The sequence below is a fragment of the Salmo salar genome, chromosome 08 (assembly GCF_965601325.2).
Source record: "Salmo salar chromosome 08, fSalSal1, whole genome shotgun sequence".
Classification (NCBI taxonomy): Eukaryota; Metazoa; Chordata; class Actinopteri; order Salmoniformes; family Salmonidae; genus Salmo; species Salmo salar.
This window is the reverse complement of record NC_138298.1, coordinates 25788977-25815708: the sequence shown is the minus strand read 5'-3', so window position 1 is coordinate 25815708 and position 26732 is coordinate 25788977. Positions and strand designations below refer to the sequence as shown.

General features: G+C 42.9%; 1 protein-coding gene across 1 annotated transcript; it reads left to right on the top strand.

Annotated features, from left to right (window-relative positions):
- The first annotated feature begins 135 nt into the window (after positions 1 to 135).
- LOC106597917 (CD209 antigen-like protein A) lies at positions 136 to 26732 on the top strand. Its single transcript, XM_082978176.1, has 7 exons — positions 136 to 196; positions 2337 to 2522; positions 24834 to 24932; positions 25042 to 25203; positions 25308 to 25450; positions 25525 to 25625; positions 25938 to 26732. The coding sequence occupies exons 1-7, from the start codon at positions 136 to 138 to the stop codon at positions 26089 to 26091; spliced, it is 906 nt and encodes a 301-aa protein (XP_082834302.1). The 3' UTR covers positions 26092 to 26732.

The window sequence follows — 26732 nt, the reverse complement described above, 5'->3', positions numbered from 1 at the left end:
CAGAGGCCTCAATATTCGGCTATACAGTGAGCATAAGTACAATGGCACGTAAGCAAATTAATAACAACATAATCAATGGTGGGGGTCTTTAGACAACCCCCAAAATCAACTTTAACCCCCCCCCCCCCCCCCGACATGCGGCTCCAGCAGTGTGTCGACACCGGCCTCGGGGACGCCCCGGAGGATGAGGTGCAGGGTGATCCGTACGGAGACGATGGAACTCTCGTAGCAGAGAAGGATCTAAAACATCCTCCACCAGAACCCAATATCTCTCCTCCGGACCATACCCCTCCCAGTCCATGAGGTACTGAAGGCCCCTCGCCCGACGTCTCGAATCCAGGATGGATCTAACGGAATACGCCGGGCACCCCTCAATGTCCAGAGGGGGCGGAGGAACCTCCCGCACCTCGGCCTCCTGGAGCGGGCCAGCCACCACCGGCCTGAGGAGAGACACATGGAATGAGGGGTTAATGCCGTAATTTGTGGGAAGCTTTAAATAGGGGGCAGTATTTACACGGCCGGATGAAAAAAAACGTACCCGATTTAAACTGGTTACTACTCTTAACCAGAAATGAGAATATGCATATTATTAGTAGATTTGGATAGAAAACACTCTGAAGTTTCTAAAACTGTTTGAATGGTGTATATGAGTATAAAATAACTCATATGGCAGGCAAAAACCTGAGATAAATCTAAGCAGGAAGTGGCCTGTCTGAGAATTTGTAGTTCTTCTTTTGATTCTCTATCGAAACTACAGTATCTGTGGGGTTACGTAGCACTTTCTAAGGCTTCCATTGGCTCTCTAAAGCCAATTGAGGCATCTCCTGTCTCTGGGCAGAGTAAAGAAGCTCAGTTTCTCAGTGGTCTGCCTGGTGACAAAGAGATTGGATAGGCGCGTTCACGCGACCACGCTGTTTTTTTATTTTCCTCTTTGAATGAATACACAATTGTCCGGTTGGAATATTATCGCTATTTTACGAGAAAAATACCATACAAATTGATTTTAAACAGCGTTTGAAATGCTTCTAAGTACGGTAATGGAACATTTTGAATTTTTTTGTCTCGAAATGCACTCACGTGTTACGCTTTGGATAGTGACCTGAACGCACAAACAAAACGGAGGTATTTGGACATAACTATGGATTATTTGGAACAAAACAACATTTCTTGTGGAAGTAGCAGTCCTGGAAGTGCATTCTGACGAAGATCAGCAAAGGTAATCCAATTTTTCTAATACTAATTCTGAGTTTAGTGTGCCCCGAACTTGGCGGGTGTCAAAATAGCTAGCCATGATGGCCGAGCTATGTACTCAGAATATTGCAAAATGTGCTTTCGCCGAAAAGCTATTTTAAAATCTGACATAGCTGTTACATAAAGGAGTTCTGTATCTATAATTCTTAAAGTAATTGTTATGTATTTTGTCAACGTTTATGATGAGTAATTTAGTAAATTCACTGAAGTTTTCGGTGGGAATACATTTTCTGAACATCACACGTGTAACGGTCGTCGTGAACACAGGACCAAAACGCAGCGGGAATATGAATGCTCATCTTTTTAATATTGAGAAAAGTGAACACTTACAAAATAAACAAAACAACGACTACACAGTTCCATAAGGCAAAGTAGCTATACAGAAAACATCTACCCACAAAACCCAAAGGAAAAACAGGCTGCCTAAGTATGACTCCCAATCAGCAACAACGATATACAGCTGTTCCTGATTGAGAGCCATACCCGGCCGAAACAAAGAAATCCCAAACATAGAAACATGGACATAGAATGCCCACCCAAATCACACTCTGACCAAACCTAAATAGAGACATAAAAAGGCTCTCTCAGGTCAGGGCGTGACAACACGCCAATGTAAAAAGCTGTTGCTTGATATAAATATGAACTTGATTGAACAAAAACATGCGTGTATTGTATAACATAATGTCCTAGGAGTGTCATCTGACGAGGATCATCAAAGGTTAGTGCTTCATTTAACTGTGTTTTGGGTTTTTGTGACATATATGCTTGCTTGGAAAATGGCTGTGTGATTATTTTTGGCTATGTACTCTCCTAACATAATCTAATGTTTTGCTTTCGCTGTAAAGCCTTTTTGAAATCGGACAATGTGGTTAGATTAACGAGAGTCTTGTCTTTAAAATGGTGTAAAATAGTCCTATGTTTGAAAAATTGAAATTATTGCATTTGAGGTTTTTGTATTTCACGCCACGTTCTTCCATTGGATATTGGCAAGGCGTTCTGCTAGCGCTACAGGTTTACAACATACCTCGTTCAATCTCCTCAGGACTTTAAACGGCCCCACAAACCGCGAACTCAGCTTCCGGCAGGGCAGGCGGAGGGGCAGGTTTCAGTTCGAGATCCAGACCCTGTCCCCCGGTCCGAACACCGGGGCCTCACTGTGGTGACGGTCTGCGGCAACTTTCTGACGTCGTACGGCGCGCTGAAGGTGGACGTGAGCGGCATCCCAGGTCTCCTCCGCACGCCGGAACCAGTGGTCGACCGCAGGAGCCTCGGTCTGACTCTGATGCCAAGGGGCCAGAACCGGCTGATACCCCAACACGCACTGAAAGGGAGAGAGGTTAGTGGAGGAGTGGCGGAGCGAGTTCTGAGCCATTTCTGCCCAGGGCACAAACTCCGCCCACTCCCCCGGCCGGTCCTGGCAATAAGACCTCAGAAACCTAGCCACATCCTGGTTCACTCTCTCCACCTGCCCGTTACTTTCGGGGTGAAAACCTGAGGTAAGGCTGACCGAGACCCCCAGACGTTCCATGAACGTCTTCCAGACCCTTCACGTGAACTGGGGGCCCCGATCAGACAATATATCCTCAGGCAACCCGTAGTGCCGAAAGACGTGGGTAAACAGCGCCTCTGCAGTTTGTAGGGCCGTAGGGAGACCGGGCAAAGGGAGGAGATGACAGGACTTAGAAAAGCGGTCCACAACGACCAGGATTGTGGTGTTACCTTGTGAAGGTGGAAGATCGGTTATAAAATCCACCGACAAGTGCGACCACGTCCGTTGTGGAACGGGTAAGGGTTGTAACTTACCTCTGGGTAGGTGTCTAGGAGCCGTGCACTGGGCGCACCCTGAGCAGGAGGAAACATAAACCCTCACGTCCTTAGCTGAGGTGGGCCACCAGTACCTCCCACTAAGACAGCGCATCATACGACCAATCCCAGGATGACCAGAGGAGGGTAACGTGACGCCCGCTCAATGTCGGCATCCAGCTCCCATACTACCGGTGCCACCAAACAAGAGGCTGGGATGACGGGAGTGGGATCCATGGACCGCTTCTCTGTGTCATACAGCCGGGACAATGCGTCTGCCTTAACCTGTTAGGGCTAGGGGGCAGTATTTGCACGGCTGGATAAAAAAATGTACCCGATTTAATCTGGTTACTAATCCTACCCAGTAACTAGAATATGCATATACTTATTATATATGGATAGAAAACACTCTAAAGTTTCTAAAACTGTTTGAATGGTGTCTGTGAGTATAACAGAACTCATTTGGCAGGCAAAACCCTGAGACATTTTCTGACAGGAAGTGGATACCTGATGTGTTGTATTACCTTTAAACCTATGCCATTGAAAAACACAGGGGCTGAGGAATATTTTGGCACTTCCTATTGCTTCCACTAGATGTCACCAGCCTTTACAAAGTGTTTTGAGTCTTCTGGAGGGAGATCTGACCGAACAAGAGCCATGTAACGATGATGGCCCATTAGACACCTGGCGCGCGAGTTCATGTTGGGTACCCTCGTTCCAATACGTTATAAAAGAGAATGCATTCGTCCACCTTGAATATTATTCATGTTCTGGTTAAAAAAGGCCCTAATGATTTATGCTATACAACGTTTGACATGTTTGAACGAACGTAAATATATTTTTTCCCCTCGTTCATGAAGTGAAGTCCGGCGGGCTTAGATCATGTGCTAACAAGACGGAGATTTTTGGACATAAATGATGAGCTTTTTTGAACAAAACTACATTCGTTATGGACCTGTGATACCTGGAAGTGACATCTGATGAAGAGAATAGTATTTTCGATTTTAGATCTCCCCAACATGACGGCTAGTCTGTATCGCAACGCGTATTTTTCTGGGCGCAGTGCTCAGATTATTGCAAAGTGTGATTTCCCAGTAAGGTTATTTTTAAATCTGGCAAGTTGATTGCGTTCAAGAGATGTAAATCTATAATTCTTTAAATGACAATATAATATTTTACCAATGTTTTCTAATTTTAATTATTTAATTTGTGGTGCTGACTTGACTGCCGGTTATTGGAGGGAAACGATTTCCTCAACATCAATGCCATAGTAAAACGCTGTTTTTGGATATAAATATGAACTTGATAGAACTAAAAATGCATGCATTGTCTAACATAATGTCCTAGGAGTGTCATCTGATGGAGATTGTAAAAGGTTAGTGCATCATTTTAGCTGGTTTTATGGTTTTGGTGACCCTGTCTTTGAATTGACAAAACATTACACACAACTCTTGTAAATGTACTGTCCTAACATACTCTAAATTTATGCTTTCGCCGTAAAACCTTTTTGAAATCGTAAAACGTGGTTAGATTAAGGAGATGTTTATCTTTCAAAGGGTGTAAAATAGTTGTATGTTTGAAAAATTTGAATTTTGACATTTATTTGGATTCAAATTTGCCGCTCTTGAAATGCACCTGCTGTTGATGGAGTGCACCACGGGTGGGACGCTTGCGTCCCACCTAGCCCATAGAGGTTAACGTTCTGGGAACCTGGACTGTAAGAGAGGGTAAACACAAAACGGGTGAAAAACATGGCCCACCTTGCCTGGCGAGGATTCAGTCTCCTCGCCTCCCTGATGTACTCCAGATTGCGGTGGTCAGTCCAGATGAGAAAAGGGTGTTTAGCCCCCTCAAGCCAGTGTCTCCACGCCTTCAAAGCTTTGACGATAGCCAACAGCTCCCGGTCCCCCACATCATAGTTTCGCTCCGCCGGGCTGAGCTTCTTAGAGAAGAAGGCACAGGGGCGGAGCTTAGGTGGCGTACTCGAATGCTGAGAGAGCACAGCTCCTATCCCAGCCTCAGATGCTTCCACCTCCACTATGAATTGCAAAGACGGATCCGGATGAGCCAACACAGGAACCGAGGTAAACAGAGCCTTCAGTTTCCTAAAAGCCCTGTCCGCCCCAGCCGACCACTGTAAGCACACCGGACCCCCTTCAGCAGTGAGGTAATGGGAGTAGCTACCTGACCAAAACCCCGGATAAACCTCCGGTAGTAATTGGCAAACCCTAAAAATCGCTGGACCTCCTTCACCGTGGTGGGAGTCGGCCAATTACGCACGGCTGCAATGCGGTCATTCTCCATCTCCACTCCTGACGTAGATAGGCGATATCCTAAGAAGGAGACGGACTGTTGAAAGAACAGGCATTTCTCAGCCTTGACATACAGGTCATGCTCCAACAGGCGACCAAGCACTTTGCGCACCAAGGACACATGCTCTGCGCGTGTAGCGGAGTAAATCAGAATGTCATCGATATACACCACTACACCCTGCCCGTGCAGGTCCCTGAAAATCTTGTCTACAAAAGATTGGAAGACTGATGGAGCATTCTTTAACCCGTACGGCATGACAAGGAACTCATAATGCCCTGAGGTGGTACTAAATGCTGTCTTCCACTCGTCTCCATCTCAGATACGCACCAGGTTGTATGCACTCCTGAGATCCTTTTTAGTGAAGAAGCGCGTGCCGTGCATTAATTCAATCACCGGGGCGATCAGAGGTATCGGGTAACTGTACCCCACTGTGATTTTATTTAGACCTCGATAATCAATGCACGGTCACAGACCCCCATCCTTCTTCTTCACAAAAAAGAAACTCGAGGAGACGAGTGAGATGGAGGGCCGAATGTACCCCTGACGCAGGGATTCGGAGACATACGTCTCCATAGCCACCGTCTCCGCTTGCGACAGTGGATACACGTGATTCCTGGGAAGTGTAGCATCTACCATGAGATTTATCGCACAATCCACCTGTCGATGGGGTGGTAATTGAGTCACCTTTTTACAGAAGGCGAGAGCCAAATCGGCATATTCGGGGGGAATGCGCACGGTAGAGACCTGGTCTGGACTTTCCACCGTAGTAGCACCAACGGAAACCCCTACACACCTACCTGAGCACTCTCGCGACCACCCCGTAAGAGCCCTCTGTGGCCATGAAAAAGTGGGGTTATGACACATTAACTAGGGCAGACCCAGCACCACGGGACATGCAGGAGTGTCCATAAGGAAAAGAGTAATTAATTTTTTCGTTGTGACCCCCCCTTCATTGTGATCCCACCATACTCAAAGGAGCTGTGGCTTCCCTGATTAATCCTGACCCTAATGGTCAACTATCTAAGATGGGAACGGGGAAAGGCACATCCACTGGTACAATGGGGATCCCTAAACTATGAGCAAAAGCTTGATCAATAAAATGCCCAGCCGCGCCTGAATCTACTAGCGCCTTATGCTGGGAACGCGGGGAAAAATCAATAAAAGTAACAGACACAAACATAAGTGCAACAGAGGGCTCTGGATGAGAATGGTGCCAACTCACCTGGGGTGATAAAAAACGTATCCGATTTAAACTGGTTACTACTCTTGCCCGGAAACAAGAATATGCATATAATTAGTAGATTTGGATAGAAAACACTCTAAAGTTTCTAAAACTGTTTGAATGGTGTCTGTGAGTATAACAGAACTCATATGGCAGGCCAAAACCTGAGAAGATTCCATACAGGAAGTGCCCTGTCTGACAATTTGTTGTCCTTCTGTTGCATCTCTATTGAAAATACAGCATCTGTGCTGTAACGTGACATTTTCAAAGGCTTCCATTGGCTCTCAGAAGAGTAGGGTGTGACGGGGGTGTTTTGGGTTCTAGTTTTTCTATTTCTATGTTGGGATTGTTTGGGGTTGATCTCTAATTGGAGGCAGCTGATCCTCATTGCCTCTGATTAGAGTTCATATTTAAGTAGGGGTTTTTCTCTTCTTGTTTGTGGGTTATTATCTTTTGAGTAGTGTGTTTTCCTCTGCGTCTTGGTTTGTTGTTTTTGTGTTTTCAAGTTATTTATGTATTGCATTCAATTTCACGTCAAATAAATATGTGGAACTATGAACACGCTGCATTTTGGTCCGCTCCTTCGAACCGCCGTGACAATATTACCATTAGGGGTCAGTTAGAAAGGTAATCATACAGTAGATATTACCATTAGGAGTCAGAAAGGTAATCATACAGTAGATAATCAAATCAAATGTATTTATATAGCCTTTCTTACATCAGCTGATATCTCAAAGTGCTGTACAGAAACCCAGCCTAAAACCCCAAACAGCAAGCAATGCAGGTGTAGAAGCACGGTGGCTAGGAAAAACTCCCTAGAAAGGCCAAAACCTAGAGAGGAACCAGGCTATGAGGGGTGGCCAGTCCTCTTCTGGCTGTGCCGGGTGGAGATTATAACAGAACATGGCCAAGATGTTCATAAATGACCAGCATGGTCAAATAATAATCACAGTAGTTGTCGAGGGTGCAACAAGTCAGCACCTCAAGAGTAAATGTCAGTTGGCTTTTCATAGCCGATCATTGAGAGTATCTCTACCGCTCCTGCTTACCATTAGGAGTCAGTTAGAAAGGTAATCATACAGTTAGTTAAGATGGATGACTACATCAACGACCAGGTTATTAAAGAGAATTAGAACAGAACAACGAGGAGAGTGAAGACTGAGACTCATCACTCAGGTAAGAACTAAGAAAACTCTCTATCACGGAGACTGAAGCACCTCAGTGATAAAACGCAATCACTGCACCTCAAGCAGATTACACACACACACACGAACACACATACACACACAGATTTACAAAAACAAATGACTTAAAACACAGAAAAATGCTAACTGATAGCAAGTCCCAGTGGATGCATTTTTTTATTATTACTGTCAATTATGCAAATAGATGTATGTTTTAAGTGTATTCAGAGATATTATAGAGGAAATCTGCTGTTCAACCTAAACAAAGTGGTCACCCCACCACTGATTTGGTAAAAGGCTGAGGAATGGGGCTGGAGAAATGTAACCAGTGTTAAATTCATAGACAGAGCTATGGATGCAACAACTGATCATCCATCAACATTATAGTTTTAACTGTGTTTTGAGGCTTTTCGTACAATTTATTTACAATAACATTGTTTATAAACAATTAAAAACAAAATCTTATATTTTGGGTTCTGATAGGGTACAACTGTTGAACTAAGCTGATGAGGCATTTATAAGTTATCTTTATGAATGGATTGATAAAACAGCTGTGAGAAACTATTGTCCTATTGTGGCTGATTTTGTAACACCCTCTTTTACTTGTGTGTGTGTGTGCACGTGCGTGTGATTGTGCGAGTGTTTGAGTGTGTTTGTGCTATTGTGTGTGTGTGTGTTTGTGCGTGTGGGTATGTGTTCTCACCTTCTTATATGTGTGTGTGCATGCGCATGTGTGTGTGTGTGTGTTCTCACATCAGTGTGTATCTCCTCAGACCTGAGGATTCAGGTAGAAGACTCTACAGGATGGCTGCTGTGAGCTTTGGGATACTGTGTGTTCTACAAATCACTCTCAACATCTCCCTGAGACTAGTCTGTGAGTCTATTGTTATCTAGTCATTACACTACATCAGACTTTCACAACAAGCTCCAAATTCAGATGTTATCTGTGTACAATAGCTAAGTTCCTCCTCTGTTACAGACCAGTTACAACAACATGACTGAAGAGAGAGGCTACAGACCAGTTACAACAACCTGACTGAAGAAAGAGGCCAGTTACAGACCAGTTACAACAACATGACTGAAGAGAGAGGCCAGCTACAGACCAGTTACAACAACCTAACTGAAGAGAGAGGCTACAGACCAGTTACAACAATCTGACTGAAGCGCGAGACCAGCTACTGACCAGTTACAAAACCCTGACTAAAAAGAGAGACCAGCTACAGGCAAGTTACAACAACCTAACTAAAGAAAGAGACCAGCTAGAGACCAGTTACAAAAAACTGGCTAAAGAGAGAGACCAGTTACTACAAACTGACTAAAGAGAGAGAGACCAGCTATAGACCAGTTACAACAACCGGACTACAGAAAGAGCTACAGAGGGAGAGAGATGATTTTGAAGGCTGGTATTATATCTCGACCAATACTAAAAACTGGACAGACAGCAGATAGGACTGTATCAGAGGAAGGGCCTTGAGGCCTCATTTATCAATACTACTTAACCCATCAGAGTCTAAGCCCTGTTTATTCCAGGGGGAGGCCAACTTCCATTAGCCCATACAAACACAATGAATAACAGATTCACTTCATGGAACAACAGGTAGTCCAAAAAAATAGCAGAAGGAAGTGTGTTCTGAAATGTTTCTCCTATCTGAGAGATATAAGAAAGATCAGGAAATATATATATATTTTTACATGCATTTAATCCCATATTTTTGGCATTAAGAACGGAATTTAGAAAGTTGGTATGCATAGAAAAGTGATTTATCAAACAATCCAACCAGCTTCATATGCACACCAGGAGGAGATAACCTTTGATGAATAACAATTGTTTGTGCAGGAACTTGACTATTTGGATTACAAAATGCCCATAATTAACTATACACGGTCAAAATCATCCCTTTAAAGCCTGTGGGAATATACCAGGCCATACCATGAAATAGCCTTCAAAGGCAATGACAACATACTGTAACACATACAGTAGCCTACAGTGCACACAACTTCCTCCTTCATTCTCTCTCACACACGTACACGCTGTAGGTACTAGATATAGTCCATAGCGCAGAAGATCCACGCTATAGCGCAATCGAAAGACTATGTTCCCGCCTTTGTGGAGACTGCATTCCCGGTAAAATCTGCGTATGTCAGCTTAATTGAAAATGAACTTACATTTCAACAGCGCTATAACGCAGATCTTCAGCTCTACAGATTGAATCTAGGACTCAGAGTCAGTGAGCCATAGCAGAGGAAGAAGACAATTAAGGTAGTGACGGAGAGAGAGAGAACATAAAGAGAACAAAATGGTAGTTCTGTTAAGATTCAGAGGACAGTATGTATGTAAACATATTGTCCTCTGTAAAATGCTAGTGTTCATTGTTTTTTAGCAACATGACATGTCATTTGGCATGTAGTCTTATGATTTGTTTATTTCATGATCAATTATTAGCATAAATCAGCATAATAATAATAATAAGAACTACAAGCCTTCATCACAAATTGCATCCTATTTCCCTTGGTAGTGCACTATATAGAGAATAGGATGCCATTTGGATGCAACACAAGTCACCTTCTTAGTGGTGGATGGGGCCTTGAAGCATCCTGCCACCATCTGTGGGCCACATACAGAGAGGGACCGGATGGAGACACATCAGATCAACTATTCATTCATATCGCCAAGACTTTGTCACGTCCTGACCAGTATAGAGTATATTTGGTTATTTTAGTTTGGTCAGGACGTGCCAGAGGGTAGTTTATTTATGTATTACGGGGTTTTTTGGTCACTGGTTTATGTTTGTATTTCTATGGGTAGGTTCTAGGTTAGTTTTCTATGTGTAGGTTGGGTGCTGGACTCTCAATTGGAGGCAGGTGTTTCCAGTTGCCTCTGATTGGGAGTCCTATAAGTAGGTGTGTGTTTTGTTTGTTCACTTGTGGGTAGTTGATTTTGCACTGCTATATGTGAGTACCTAGCCTGTAAAACTGTCGGTCTGTCATTCTCTTTTGTTTATTGTTTTTTCGTGTTCACGTGTATTGAATAAATGATCATGATGAACACGCAACCCGCTGCGCATTGGTCCCTATCTCTCTACGATGACAATCGTGACAGACTTGCGTTATTCATTCTTTAACAAATGGTTAAACATATTTCTACATGGTGTTTCCTTTCGGAACTACATAGCTTCCAACTGGGCGAAAAACTGGTTGAATCAATGTTGTTTCCACGTGAGTTCAAACCAAAAAAATCTACGCGATGACGTTGTAACGATCGACGTCGGGTGACGAGGAAGCGGACCAAAACGCAGCTGGGAGCGAAAACATGTTTATTCTTTACACTGAATTAAACACGTACACAAAATCAAGAAAATGCCGATACGTTAACTGCTCAAAAACAAAGAGACAACACCCCACAAACAGCGTGGGGAAAAAGGAACTTAAATGTGATCCCAATCAGAGACAACTAGCGACAGCTGTCTTTGATTGGGAATCGACAGAACCCAACATAGAAATAACCCACATAGAACTAATACCAGGCTATAACCCAAACATAGAAAACAAACCAAGGAAAATTACCCAACATGACACACCCTGACCCAAAATACCCGAGTGTACCTGGTCAGGGTGTGACAGTACCCCCACTCCCAACGGTGCGTACTTCCGGCGCACCGAACTTAAGTCTATTAGGGGGGGGGGGACCCGGGTGGGCGCCTCACCCTCGGTGGAGGCTCTGGCCCCGGGTGTGTTCTCTCCCCCGCCTCCACCTTAGCCCTACCCCTCTGGCCCGGACTGGACCACTGTGGAGCGGCATACTCAGGCTCCGGAGCGGAGCCGTCGACCGGAACAGGATTGGGCACCGGTGGACCGGACACGGGCCGTGCCGGACTGGGAACACGCACCACTGGCTTGGTGCGGGGAGCAGGAATGGGCCGGGCCGGACTGGGGACACGCACCACTGACTTGGTGCGGGGAGCAGGGACGAGCCGGACAGGACTGTGGACACGCACCGTGGGCTTGGTGCGGGGAGCAGGGACGGGCCGGACAGGACTGTGGACACGCACCGTGGGCTTGGTGCGGGGAACAGGAACGGGCCGGGCCGGACTATGGACATGCACCGTGGGCTTGGTGCGGGGAACAGGAACGGGCCGGAAAGGACTATGGACACGAACCGTGGCCTTGGTGCGGGGAACAGGAACGGGCCAGACAGGACTGTGAACCCGCACTGGTGAACTGAAGCGTGGAGCCGGTTTAGCCACTCGTCCTGGCTGGATGCCCATCCTAGCACGGCATGTGCTGGGCATGTCCACCGGATGCACCGGGCTGTGCGGGCGCACTGGCGACACAGCTCGCAACTCCGCATCCCATGGCTCCTCCTCCAGATCTTCCCTCAGCAGGTCCTCAATCAACCGCCTCATCTCCGTCTCCTCCTCCGCCGTCATCCCCCACGAGAGCAGTGGTCTGGGCTCTTCCTCTGCCCTTCCGGACTGCCCCATTAGCCCCCCAAAATGTTTTTCTTGGGGGTGTCTTCCGGGCCTCCTCGACCGCCGCCTGCGACTCCGTCCACCGGCTGGCATTACCTCCTCGACCTGGGAATCCTTCCGCCAGGGTCCTTTCCCCGACATGATCTCCTCCCAGGTCCAGAACTCCTTCCCCTCGCGAGCCCATCTCTCGCGCTCCTTTTCCTCCCGCTGCTTGGTCCTGGTTAGGTGGGGTGTTCTGTAACGATCGACGTCGGGTGACGAGGAAGCGGACCAAAACGCAGCTGGGAGCGAACACATGTTTATTCTTTACACTGAATTAAACACGTACACAAAATCAAGAAAATGCCGATACGTTAACTGCTCAAAAACAAAGAGACAACACCCCACAAACAGCGTGGGGAAAAAGGAACTTAAATGTGATCCCAATCAGAGACAACTAGCGACAGCTGTCTCTGATTGGGAATCGACAGAACCCAACATAGAAATAACCCACATAGAGCTAACACCAGGCCATAACCCAAACATAGAAAACAAACCAAGGAAAATTACCCAACATGACACACCCTGACCCAAAATACGCGAGTTCACCTGGTCAGGGCGTGACAGACGTTGAATCAATTTGGAAAACTGGTTGGATTTGCAAAAAGTCATCAACGTAAGGGCATAAAAAAAATCACCCACCTTTTAACTTAAATCCAAATACATGGTGACATTTGTTGTTGATTTCACATTGAATTCAGAGATAGACAACATAACCAAATGTAAATAAAAACTGATGTCTGTGGCCTGTGGGTTGGTGGTAGTTAAACTAAGTTAAAATCTTGGTAGTGTTTTCAGTAGTTAATGAATTGTTTGTCATGCAGCGATGAAGCCAACTACTGGAAATACACAACATTTTTTGCTAAAATAAAATATGGGTGAAGTAGGAAAAAATGTAATTCATTTTGCAGGATCAGACCTGCCTTATTCTCACTTGAAACAGTTTTTGTGTTTAATAGGCTACAGAGCCTTCAGAAAGTATTCTATTTCACGTAAGTATTCACACCCCTGAGTCAATAATTTGTAGAAGCACCTTTGGCAGCGATTACAGTTTTGAGTATTTCTGGGTAAGTCTCTAAGAGCTTTACACACCTGGATTGAGCAACATTGGTTCAATTTTCTTTAGAAAATTCTAAAAAACTGGTTGTTGATCATTGCTAGAAAACTATTTTAGGGTCTTGCCATAGATTTTCAAGTCCCAACTGGAACTCGGCCTCTCAGGAGCACTCACTGTCTTCTTGGTACAGTGGGGGGGGAAAAGTATTTGATCCCCTGCTGATTTTGTACGTTTGCCCACTGATAAAGAAAGGATCAGTCTATAATTTTAATGGTAGGTTTATTTGAATAGTGGGAGACAGAATAACAACAAAAATATCCAGAAAAACGCATGTGAAAAATGTTATAAATTGATTTGCATTTTAATTAGGGAAATAAGTATTTGACCCCCTCTCAATCAGAAAGATTTCTGGCTCCCAGGTGTCTTTTATACAGGTAATGAGCTGAGATTAGGAGCACACTCTTAAAGGGAGTGCTCCTAACTGCAGCTTGTTACATGTAAAAAAGACACCTGTCCACAGAAGCAATCAATCAATCAGATTCCAAACTCTCCACCATGGCCAAGACCAAAGAGCTCTCCAAGGATGTCAGGGACAAGATTGTAGACCTACACAAGGCTGGAATAGGCTACAAGACCATCGCCAAGCAGCTTGGTGAGAAGGTGACAACATTTGGTGCGATTATTCGCAAATCGAAGAAACACAAAATAACTGTCAATATACCTCGGCCTGGGGCTCCATGCAAGCTCTCACTTTGTGGGGTTGCAATGATCATGAGAACGGTGAGGAATCAGCCCAGAACTACACGGGAGGAACTTGTCAATGATCTCAATGCAACTGGGACCATAGTCACCAAGAAAACAATTGGTAACACACTACGCCGTGAAGGACTGAAATCCTGCAGCGCCCGCAAGGTCCCCATTCTCAAGAATACATATACATGCCCGTCTGAAGTTTGCCAGTGAACATCTGAATGATTCAGAGGACAACTGATGAAAGTGTTGTGGTCAGATGAGACCAAATTGGAGCTCTTTGGCATCAACTCAACTCGCAGTGTTTGGAGGAGGAGGATGTTTTTGTTGTTATTCTGTCTCTCACTGTTCAAATAAACCTAGCATTAAAATGATAGCCTGATAATTTTATTGAAAGTGGGCAAACATACAAAATCAGCAGGGGATCAAATACTTTTTTCCCCCACTGTAAGTGTAACAGTTTAGCTTCCGTCCCTCTCCTCACCCCAACCTGGGCTTAAACCAGGGACTCTCTGCACACATCAACAACTGACACCCACGAAGCACTGTTACCCATCGCGCAACAAAAGCTGCGGCCCTTGCAGAGCAAGAGGAACAACTACTTCAGGTCTCAGAGCGAGTGACGTCACCAACGCTATTAGCTAAACGCTATTAGCGCGCACCACCGCTAACTAGCTAGCCATTTCACATCGGTTACATAAGCAAAAACAGTGTTGATTTGGCCTTGTGTTTTAGGTTATTGTCCTGCTGAAAGGTAAATTCATCTCCCAGTGTCTGATGGAAATCAGAATAAACCATGGTTTTCGTCTAGAATTTTGCCTGTGCTTATCTCCATTCAGTTTATTTTTTATCCTGAAAAACTCCCCAGTCCTTAACAATTTCAAGCATACCCGTAGCATGATGCAGCCACCTCTATGCTTGAAAATATAGAATAGTATTCAGTAATGTGTTTTATTAGATTTCCCCAAACATTACATTTTGTATTCAGGACAAAAAGTGAATTGCTTTGCCAATTTCTTTTGCAGTATTACTTTAGTGCCTTGTTGCAAACAGGATGCAGGTTTTGGGAATATTTTTATTCTGTACAGGCTTCCTTCTTTTCACTCTGTCATTTTGGTTAGAATTGTGGAGTAACTACAAAGTTGTTGATCCCTCCTCAGTTTTCTCCTATCACATCTATTAAACTCTGTAACCATTTTAAAATCACCAATGGCCTCATGATGAAATCCCTGAGCGGTTGCCTTCCACTCCGGCAACTGAATTAGGAAGGATGCCTGTATATTTGTAGTGACTGGGTGTATTTATACGCCATCCATATTCTAATGAATAACTTCACCATGCCCAAACTGATTTTTTAATGTCTGCTTTTTTTACCCATCTACCAATAGGTGCGCTTCATTGTGAGGCATTGGGAAAACCTCCCTGGTCTTTGTGGTTGAACCTGTGTTTGAAATTCACTGCTCGACTGAGGGACCTTACAGATGTGTGGGGTACAGAGATGAGGGCGTCATTAAAAAATCCTGTTGAAAACTATTATTGCAAGGGTGTCCCGAGTGGCTCAGTGGTCTAAGGCACTGCATCGCAGTTCTAGCTGTGCCACTAGAGATCCTACTACTGCACACAGAGTCAGTACATGTAACTTATTATGTGACCTGTTAAGCAAATATTTACTCCTGAACTTATTTTGGCTTGCCAAAACAAACGGGTTGAATAACTATTGACTCCAGACATTTCTGAAAACATAATTCCACTTTGACATAAAGGGGTATTGTATGTAGGCCTTTAACAAAACAATCTCAATTTAATAATGTTTTAATTCAGGCTGTAAAACAACAACATCTGGAAAAAGTTAATGTTTGTGAATACTCTCTGAAGGCACTGTAAATTACACATTCTGTCAACATCTGACTGGAGAGTGATCTGATAGTTTTGATGTACTATAGTGAACTACTTTTTCAAAGTAACTCCTGTTAAGTAAAAACTATATTTTTCTTGAGGGTAGCTTTAGTATATCTTAACTTCTTCCAGTGTGAAGTATTTGGTAGCTTGGTGTATACCATATAATCAAAGTATCTTCCCCAACACTGTGTTGTTCCTCTGCAGATGGGAGAACAAGACTCTACAGGCTGGCTGCTGTGTGTTTAGGAGTGCTGTGTGTTCTACAAGTCTCTCTCAACATCTTCCTGAGATGTCATTTTACATTTGTTTTGTCTCGTTTTCCCACACACCTGGTTTTCATTTCCCAATTACTGGTCATGTATTTAACCCTTTGTTTCCTCCATGTCTTTGTGTGTGATTGTTATTTGTTCAGGTCAGTATGTTCCGGCTGGTTTGTACCGGGTGCTGTTTATCATCCATGCTTTGTGGCAACTGTTCTTTTTGCACTTTGTAAATTGTTTACTTTGTGCTGTCGAGTAAAGTGCGTTGTTTCACTCATCTCTGCTCTCCTGCGGCTGACTTTATACACCAGCTACACCCACCATCCTGACAGAATCACACACCAAACCATATGGAGTCGGCAGGAGCAGACACCCCCCTATTAGGGGTCGAGGAGCGGGTCCAGCAGGATGCAGCCATACTACAACATCTCGGCACCGCCATGGATCGCGTCCTGCAGAATCTGGATCGTTGGGAGTGAAGAGCAGTTCCTCCAGCGCCTCCACCAGCACCACCAAGGGCACCACTACTCACCCCTCCTTCACCCGGTCCCAGTGGGATTCGGCTCGCTCTTCCGAGGGAGTATAATGGGACGGCTGCGGGATGTCAGGGCTTCCTACTCCAGCTGGAGCTCTACCTCTGTGAATATGATGATTTGGCTCTCACCTTCTGTAAAAAGAAGGTGGCTCAATTACCACGCCATCGACAGGGGGATTGTGCAATAAATCTCCTGGCAGATGCAGCACTTCCCAGGAGTCACGTGTATCCCTTGTCGCAAGAGGAGATGGCGGCTACGGAAACATATGTCTCCGAATCTCTGGGGCAGGGGTACATTCGGCCCTCCACTTCACCTGCCTCCTCAAGTTTCTTTTTTGTGAAGAAGAAGGATGGAGGTCTGCGCCCGTGTATTGACTATCGAGACATTAACCAAATCACTGTGAAGTACAGTTAACCACTACCTCACATAGCCAGTGCGATCGAGTCAATGCACGGCGCGTGCTTCTTCACAAAATTGTATCTCAGGAGCGCTTACAACCTGGTGCGTATACGGGAGTGGGACGAGTGGAAGACATTTTTGTACCACCTCACTATGAGTACCTGGTCATGTCATACGGGTTGATGAATGCTCCATCAGTCTTCCAGGCCTTTGTAGACGAGATTTTCCGGGACCTGCACGGGCAGGGTGTAGTGGTAAACCACAGAAACAGACAGACTAAGAGCAGAGACAGAAACAGACACAGGCACAGACTCAGAGCAGAGACAGAAATAGACACAGACTCAGAGTAGAGACGGATACAGACAGACTAAGAATAGAGACAGACACAGACTCAGAGCAGAGACGGAAACAGACACAGACTCAGAGTAGAGACAGACACAGACTCAGAGTAGAGACAGACACAGACACAGAGTAGAGACGGATACAGACACAGAATCAGAGTAGAGACAGAGACAGAATCAGACACAGGCACAGACTCAGAGTAGAGACGGATACAGACACAGACTAAGAATAGAGACAGACACAGACACAGACTCAGAGCAGAGATGGATACAGACACAGACTCAGAGTAGAGACAGAATCAGACACAGACACAGACTCAGAGCAGAGACAGACACAGACACAGACTCACACACACACACACACACACACACACACACACACACACACGTCTCATACGTGCTGAGAGAAGAGACCTTTCCTAGTTGCTGCAGTATGTCTGGGGCAGCTGTGTGTTTAACTACTGGCTGGGATCATACGTCTGTCTGTCAAGCCAGGCCCGGACACAAAAGGGTTTTATTACAGACATAAATAACATAAATGGACAGTATATGTAAATGGACAGTATATGTTATGACAGTTAACCTGTGGATAGACAGTAGATGTATGACAGTTAACCTGTGGATAGACAGTAGATGTTATGACAGTTAACCTGTGGATGGACAGTAGATGTTATGACAGTTAACCTGTGGATAGACAGTAGATGTTATGACAGTTAACCTGTGGATAGACAGTAGATGTTATGACAGTTAACCTGTGGATAGACAGTAGATGTTATGACAGCTAACCTGTGGATAGACAGTAGATGTTATGACAGCTAACCTGTGGATAGACAGTAGATGATATGACAGTTCATCTGTGGATGGACAGTAGATGTTATGACAGTTAACCTGTGGATAGACAGTAGATGTTATGACAGTTAACGTGTGGATAGACAGTAGATGTTATGGCATTTAATCTGTGGATAGACAGTAGATGTTAGGACAGCTAACCTGTGGATAGACAGTAGATGTTATGACAATTAGCATGATATAGAGTCATATAATGAAGTATATTATAAACTAAGGCTGGTGGGAGTCATATCATGTATTATATTATCACACTAAGACTGGTTGGACTCATATCATCTTTATATTATCAAACTAAGACTGGTGGGAGTCATATCATGTATTATATTATCACAATAAGACTGGTGGGAGTCATATCATGTATTATATTATCACACTAAGACTGGTGGGAGTCATATCATGTATTATATTATCATACTAAGGCTGGTGGGAGTCATATCATGTATTATATTATCAAACTAAGACTGGTGGGAGTCGTATCATGTATTATATTATAAAACTAAGGCTGGTGGGAGTCATATCATGTATTATATTATCAAGCTAAGACTGGTGGGAGTCATATCATGTATTATATTATCAAGCTAAGACTGGTGGGAGTCATACCATGTATTATATTATCAAACCAAGGCTGGTGGGAGTCATATCATGTATTATATTATCAAACTAAGACTGGTGGGAGTCATATCATGTATTATATTATCAAGCTAAGACTGGTGGGAGTCATATCATGTATTATATTATCAAGCTAAGACTGGTGGGAGTCATATCATGTATTATATTATCAAACTAAGACTGGTGGGAGTCATATCATGTATTATATTATCAAGCTAAGACTGGTGGGAGTCATATCATGTATTATATGATCAATCTAAGACTTGTGGGAGTCATGTCATGTATAATATTATCAAACTAAGACTTGTGGGATTCATATCATGTATTATATTATCAAACTAAGACTGGTGGGAGTCATATCATGTAGTATATTATCAAACCAAGGCTGGTGGGAGTCATATCATGTATTATATTATCAAACTAAGACTGGTGGGAGTCATATCATGTATTATATTATCAAGCTAAGACTGGTGGGAGTCATATCATGTATTATATTATCAAACCAAGGCTTGTGGGAGTCATATCATGTATTATATTATCAAACTAAGGCTGGTGGGAGTCATATCATGTATTATATTATCAAGCTAAGACTGGTGGGAGTCATATCATGTATTATATTATCAAACTAAGGCTGGTGGGAGTCATATAATGTATTATATTATCACACTATGACTGGTGGGAGTCATATCATGTATTATATGATCAATCTAAGACTTGTGGGAGTCATGTCATGTATAATATTATCAAACTAAGGCTGGTGGGAGTCATATCATGTAGTATATTACCAAACTAAGACTGGTGGGAGTCATATCATGTGTTATATTATCAAACCAAGGCTGCTGGGAGTCATATCATATATTATATTATCAAACTAAGACTTGTGGGATTCATATCATGTATTATATTATCAAACTAAGACTGGTGGGAGTCATATCATGTAGTATATTATCAAGCTAAGTCTGGTGGGAGTCATATCATGTATTATATTATCTAACTAAGGCTTTTGGGAGTCATATCTTATATTATATTATCAAACTAAGACTGGTGGGAGTCATATCATGTATTATATTATCAAGCTAAGACTGGTGGGAGTCATACCATGTATTATATTATCAAACCAAGGCTGGTGGGAGTCATATCATGTATTATATTATCAAACTAAGACTGGTGGGAGTCATATCATGTATTATATTATCAAGCTAAGACTGGTGGGAGTCATATCATGTATTATATTATCAAACTAAGGCTTGTGGGAGTCATATCATGTATTATATTATCAAACTAAGACTGGTGGGAGTCATATCATGTATTATATTATCAAGCTAAGACTGGTGGGAGTCATATCATGTATTATATTATCAAACTAAGGCTGGTGGGAGTCATATAATGTATTATATTATCAAACTAAGGCTGGTGGGAGTCATATCATGTATAATATTATCAAACTAAGACTGGTGGGAGTCATATCATGTATTATATTATAAACTAAGGCTGGTGGGAGTCACGTGGTGGCCAGTGCTGTGTTGATTTCACACTGTGGTTGACTGATAAAGAGTTTCACTACCTGAAGTCACACAAACGCAGGACAGTGCAGGGAGACGATACAGCTACAGGCGTATATTAGAGTTGAAGTGTGTTAAGATGTCAGAGGGAGTCTATGAAAACTCAGATGGATTTGAAGACAACAAACCTAATGCAATCAAGAACACAGGCATTGATTGCCAAATATATGACAACGTAGGAAACTTCAATCCCAGTTCAAGAGATGGAGGTATTGCTTCAGGTAAGATTGCATGAACACACATACCACACAATATATTAAACAGGTGAGATTACACTGTATTACTAAACCTTTATTTGTCCCAATCCTGGATAATACTGTAAAACATATTACCAAAGATCTTTAATCATTTGTAATTCAGTACATTTTCAGTGGTGGAAAAGACCCTCGGAAGATACTTTAGTGTGTCTGGGGCTGCTATGTGTTCTAGTAATCTTTGACAGTCAGTCTTTGTTGTCAAGTTACATATAAGCACAATATCAAATGCTCATATTTGATTGTTGTTCCCCCATATGTGTCCCAAAAGAGGGAAGTGAAGTGGATCTTTTCAGTGGTTCAACCAGCTATCACTCAAACTCAACCAATCAGGTTCATTAAGAGAGAAGAGAGCTGCGGCCAGTTATGTCGCCATCTCATCCTCTCTGGTTAAGCATACCCACCCTCAATATCCAATTGGAGCAGTTTGTAGTGTCAAATCTATTGTATGGACATTATAATGACCCATGTTTGTTGTCCTGGAATTCCTGAACATGTTGATGTATATTTGGGAGTAAACAGAGGGTCCAAATCAGCAGAAAGGTGAAAGGAAGGGGGAGTTCTGGAAACTCCCTGAATTATCTTGGGGCTGTTACATATGATATTTAATATATGTGTAATACCCTTGTTTGAACCAGGTATTGAGAGTATTTGTTATAATTAATTGGTTATATATTTAAAAGATAAGTGAATAGTTTGTTTTACTTTGAATTGTAAGTTTCGACCAATAAGGTCACTCGTTAAGTTGTGGCCAATGGGAGTTGACCTGGTTAACGGGAGGTCTGGGAAAAAGACGTGGATGAAAAGGATGGACGTTTTTACCTTAGGACGGTTGGCAAAGAAATTATAAAACAAGACGACAGAACTAGAACAAAACCCATACCTACTAGGATATGAAGGGAAATACATGTTTTATTTTATAAAAGAGTTGTTATAATTTTGTAAAAAAAACTTAGTACAGACTGAAGCTACCGTCTCGTCGTGGAGGTATTTGTCAGCATTGAGGTTAGCCTAGCATCGTGTGACACTGGGAGATAATTGCTTGGGAAGCTTAACGAGTTCGTGTTCCCATGGGATATCGGTTACGGCTAAGGAGTACTGTCTGCATGGGTAGCTGTGCTTGCCTTGGACTTTGTGAGGAAACCTGCATGGAACTGCCATACTTCGCTGAGGGAATATCTACCAAGCAGTGAGTAACCACAACGTGAGGTGCTTCAGGATATTTTTGGATGTCATCATTTTTTGAGCTCCAACGCGCGCCAACGGTTTATTTAAGCGAACTTGAAATAATTTGGACTCATTGGGGTTTATTATTTTCTATTTCTTTTGTTGTGTCTGAAAATGTATTTGTGTTTGAAAATGTTTTAATACACATATGGAACGTTATGTATATTGAGTTGGTGGAGTCATTGATTGTCTCAATTTAATTTAATGCATGGGATGGTCCATCCTGATTCAATAACAGAAACCTATAATCATTTAATCTGAAGTTAATACCCTATTGTCATAACCCTAGATAGTTTACAATAGGAATTCTTATTGGAGATGTCCTTCTCACCTTACATCCCATGCTGCTGAAATACTCTGCATAAGTTAATATTGTGAGAGTCATATTCGAGCCTGGTGAGAGGGTTACATATGTTAACAGCTAGTCTTTGTTCTCCACTTCCCCTCTATGATCTATATCTTCCTGGTATGATAGTGTCCTGTCCATCATCACAATTAGCAAGTCCCATTCCCTGGACAGGAGGACTATGTTGAGATATACTCTGGACAAGATAACCATGTAGAGACATGGAATGATTCATATTGTGCTGCTGAAAATGGTTTAACAATAACCACTGTAACAATCTCTCACACACACACATGCACACAAGCATACACACACAAGTACGCACACCAGTATGCCAACTTGTTCTATTCTTTGAATTAGCATAGCCACAACTACCCATGTCATTTTGTTAATACTTCCCTCAAGTTAACACCTACAGTACAGCAGTCACACAGACAGAGACACACAGATGACTCAGAGACAAAGACATCACTAGAAGCAGAGACTTAACGTATAGAGGGCTTGCAGTTGATGTACGACACCTCCTGACGGCCATGTTGGAAGACCACCAAATTAATTCTAGAAGCAGAGACTTATTGTATAGTAGACCTACATAGAAAGAAAGACCCAGGTATTGTTAAAGATGTCAAAGGTCAGCTATGCTGAGCCACAAGAAGGTCAAGTTTGACAGAGGTGAGATGGAGGAGAGGATTGTGGATATCTACAGTGGGGGGAAAAAGTATTTGATCCCCTGCTGATTTTTGTACGTTTGCCCACTTACAAAGAAATGATCAGTCTATAATTTTAATGGTAGGTTTATATGAACAGTGAGAGACAGAATAACAACAAAAAAATGCAGAAAAACACATGTCAAAAATGTTATGAAATGATTTCCATTTTAATGAGTGAAATATGTATTTGACCCCTCTGCAAAACATGACTTAGTACTTGGTGGCAAAACTCTTGTTGGCAATCACAGAGGTCAGACGTTTGTTGTAGTTGGCCACCAGGTTTGCATACATCTCAGGAGGGATTTTGTCCAACTCCTCTTTGTAGATCTTCTCCAAGTCATTAAGGTTTCGAGTCTGACATTTGGCAACTCGAACCTTCAGCTCCCTCCACAGATCTTCTACGGGATTAAGGTCTGTAGACTGGCTAGGCCACTCCAGGACCTTAATGTGCTTCTTCTTGAGCTACTCATTTGTTGCATTGGCCGTGTGTTTTGGGTCATTGTCATGCTGGAATACCCATCCACGACCCATTTTTAATGCCCTGGCTGAGGGAAGGAGGTTCTCACCCAAAATTTGACAGTACATGGCCCCTTCAAATGATGCAGTGAAGTTGTCCTGTCCCCTTAGCAGAAAAACACCCCCAAAGCATAATGTTTCTACCTCCATGTTTGACGGTGGAGATGGTGTTCTTGGGGTCATAGGCAGCATTCCTCCTCCTCCAAACATGGCGAGTTGAGTTGATGCCAAAGAGCTCCAATTTGGTCTCATCTAACCACAACACTTTCACCAGTTGTCCTCTGAATCATTCAGATGTTCATTGGCAAACTTCAGACGGGCATGTATATGTATTCTTGAGCAGGGGGACCTTGCGGGCGCTGCAGGATTTCAGTCCTTCACGGCGTAATGTGTTACCAATTGTTTTCTTGGTGACAATGGTCCCAGCTGCCTTGAGATCATTGACAAGATCCTCCCGTGTAGTTCTTGGCTGATTCCTCACCGTTCTCATGATCATTTCAACCCCACGAGGTTAGATCTTGCATGGAGCCCCAGGCCGAGGGATATTGACAGTTCTTTTGTGTTTCTTCCATTTGCGAATAATCGCATCAAATGTTGTCACCTTCTCACCAAGCTGCTTGGCGATGGTCTTGTAGCCCATTCCAGCCTTGTGTAGGTCTACAATCTTGTCCCTGACATCCTTGGAGAGCTCTTTGGTCTTGGCCATGGTGGAGAGTTTGGTATCTGATTGATTGATTGCTTCTGTGGACATGTGTCTTTTTTACAGGTAACAAGCTGCAGTTAGAAACACTCCTTTTAAGAGTGTGCTACTAATCTCAGCTCGTTACCTGTATAAAAGACACCTGGGAGCCTGAAATCTTTCTGATTGAGAGGGGGTCAAATACTTATTTCCCTCATTAAAATGCAAATAAATGTATAACATTTTTGACATGCGTTTTTCTGGATAGTTTTTATTGTTATTCTGTCTCTCACTGTTCAAATAAACCTACCATAAAAATTATAGACTGATCCTTTCTTTGTCAGTGGGCAAACCTACAAAATCAGCAGGGGATCAAATACTTTTTCCCCCCACTGTACGTCAGTGCAGACACCCTGAGAGACAGTCAGACCAGCACCAAGAGAGAAGAGAGAGCAGACACTGCTCCTAATAATGGACCAGGAGACCAGCAATCAGGTAACACGCACACACACACACACTCACAAAAAATCCATAAAAGTCTCTTGTATGTGTCCACAGAGCCTGATAGATCAGGGAAGAGACCCTTCCTAGTTGTTGCTGTGTTTCTGGGGCTACTGTGTGTTCTACTGGCTGGGATCATAGGCCTGTCTGTCTACTGTGAGTTTGTGTCCAAGTTCATTGCTTTTCACCTAGTTGCAAGAAGTGCAGGTTATTAGGCCTATTTATCGGGGGTTTTAGCTAGTAACTATGTATTTATACTTTGTAGATAACAGAGCCATTAAAGATTCTGAGGATAAAAGGAACACCTTGTTCCAGAGTTTCTCCCTTTATAAAATCAACGCAACTGAAGAGAGAGACCAGTTACAGACCAGATACAACAACCTGACTAGAGAGAAAGGCCATATTCAGGCAAAGCGTTTTGTGATAGGTGAGATATTAACTGTGATGAATAAGAATAATTATATATCAATGGGTTTTTGAGTAGAGATACAAACAAAGTTTCTCAATGTGTTCAACTTTGCTCTTCAACAGAGCAGCATTGTCAGGAGGGATGGAGAAAATTTGACTCGAGGTTGTACCTCCTCTCTACTGAGAAGAAAACCTGGAAGGAGAGCAGAGAGGACTGTCTGGAGAGAGGAGCAGACCTGGTGATCATAAACAGCAGAGAGGAACAGGTGTGTGAGAGAGAGAGAGAGAGATTTTATTAATATATTAAGAGTGACATAATCTTCATCTTTCTCAACCATAGACATTTCTCTTCAACCTCCACATGAGAGCCTGGATTGGTCTGACTGACTCTGTTACTGAGGGGACCTGGAAGTGGGTGGACGGCACAACACTGACCACAGGGTGAGATATTTGATTATTTTACCTTGTGATATGGAGATACAAAACAACAATGATATATTGCTTCCAATCATGTTCGTCAAAATGTATGTTTCTACTTATGAATGTCATTCAATGAGAACTAGAGCTGTATCATAGAAATCAAGTCATATTTTTTTATTAAAATGTCATTATATAAAAAATACATATCACTGTTAATGGTCCATTCTTGATAACATCTTACAGAGTGTGTCTTTAAAACATAGGACTTTGTCTATTATTGAGGAGGATGTTTGTACCACAGTGTCTGACTGTCTGGTTCTCTGTGTTGTTAAGGCACTGGGGGAGAGGACAGCCTGATAATGGTGGTCTGTTCTCTGGGCAGCAGGACTGTGTTGAGATATACTATAGACAAGATGACCCTGTACAGACATGGAATGATGACAAATGTGGGACAAATCATAACTGGATCTGTGAGAAAGTGGTGTAACAATAACCTACTGTAACAATCTCTCTCTTTGCCTCTCTCTTTCTCTCAAAGTTTTTTGTTGATGTTTGGATACAGTGCTGAATGATTAAGTGATGAATCCACCTAGTGGCTAAAGTGAGAGATGAACTCACCATAGAAGTGAAATAGTGGTATTACAGACTTGTCTATGAGCTCTTTTTCAATTTGGCTTTACTCGATTCCTCCTCACATCCTCTCTCCTCCCCTCCTTCTCAAAACACATTGGAGAATACAATCCTAGTGGAGGGGCCTTGGACCTTCTCCTCTGACAGGGTTGAAAGGAGGAGAAGAGATAGGAGGAGAGGAATCTAGGAAAGTCTAATTGAGATAGAGCCTTATTGTCAGAGAGAGACATAGAGGAGGAGGAAGAAAATTAAGAGAATGAGGAAGAGAGAAAAAATAAGACAAATAATTGTTGTGTTTAGATTTAGAGGAGAGAATGTAGACATACTGTACTCTGTAAAATGATTCTTCATTATTTCTATTAGAAACATGTCATGTGATTTGCCATAGGCTTATGCTTAGTAAAAAACAAGTGAGTCCAGTTATTAATCTATGATTATCACTTCAATAATAAGAATAACAAAGTCACAGATTAATAAATAAAGGAACAATGTTCTTTA

Excerpts from the sequence above, each read along its gene's own strand:
- LOC106597917 (XM_082978176.1), top strand. The coding sequence starts at position 136 with ATGCGGCTCCAGCAGTGTGTCGACACCGGCCTCGGGGACGCCCCGGAG. Across the intron at positions 197-2,336 it reads CCCGGAGGATGAGGTGCAGG|GGCAGGCGGAGGGGCAGGTT; the intron begins GTGATCCGTACG and ends AGCTTCCGGCAG. Across the intron at positions 25,451-25,524 it reads TAAACAGCAGAGAGGAACAG|ACATTTCTCTTCAACCTCCA; the intron begins GTGTGTGAGAGA and ends TCTCAACCATAG.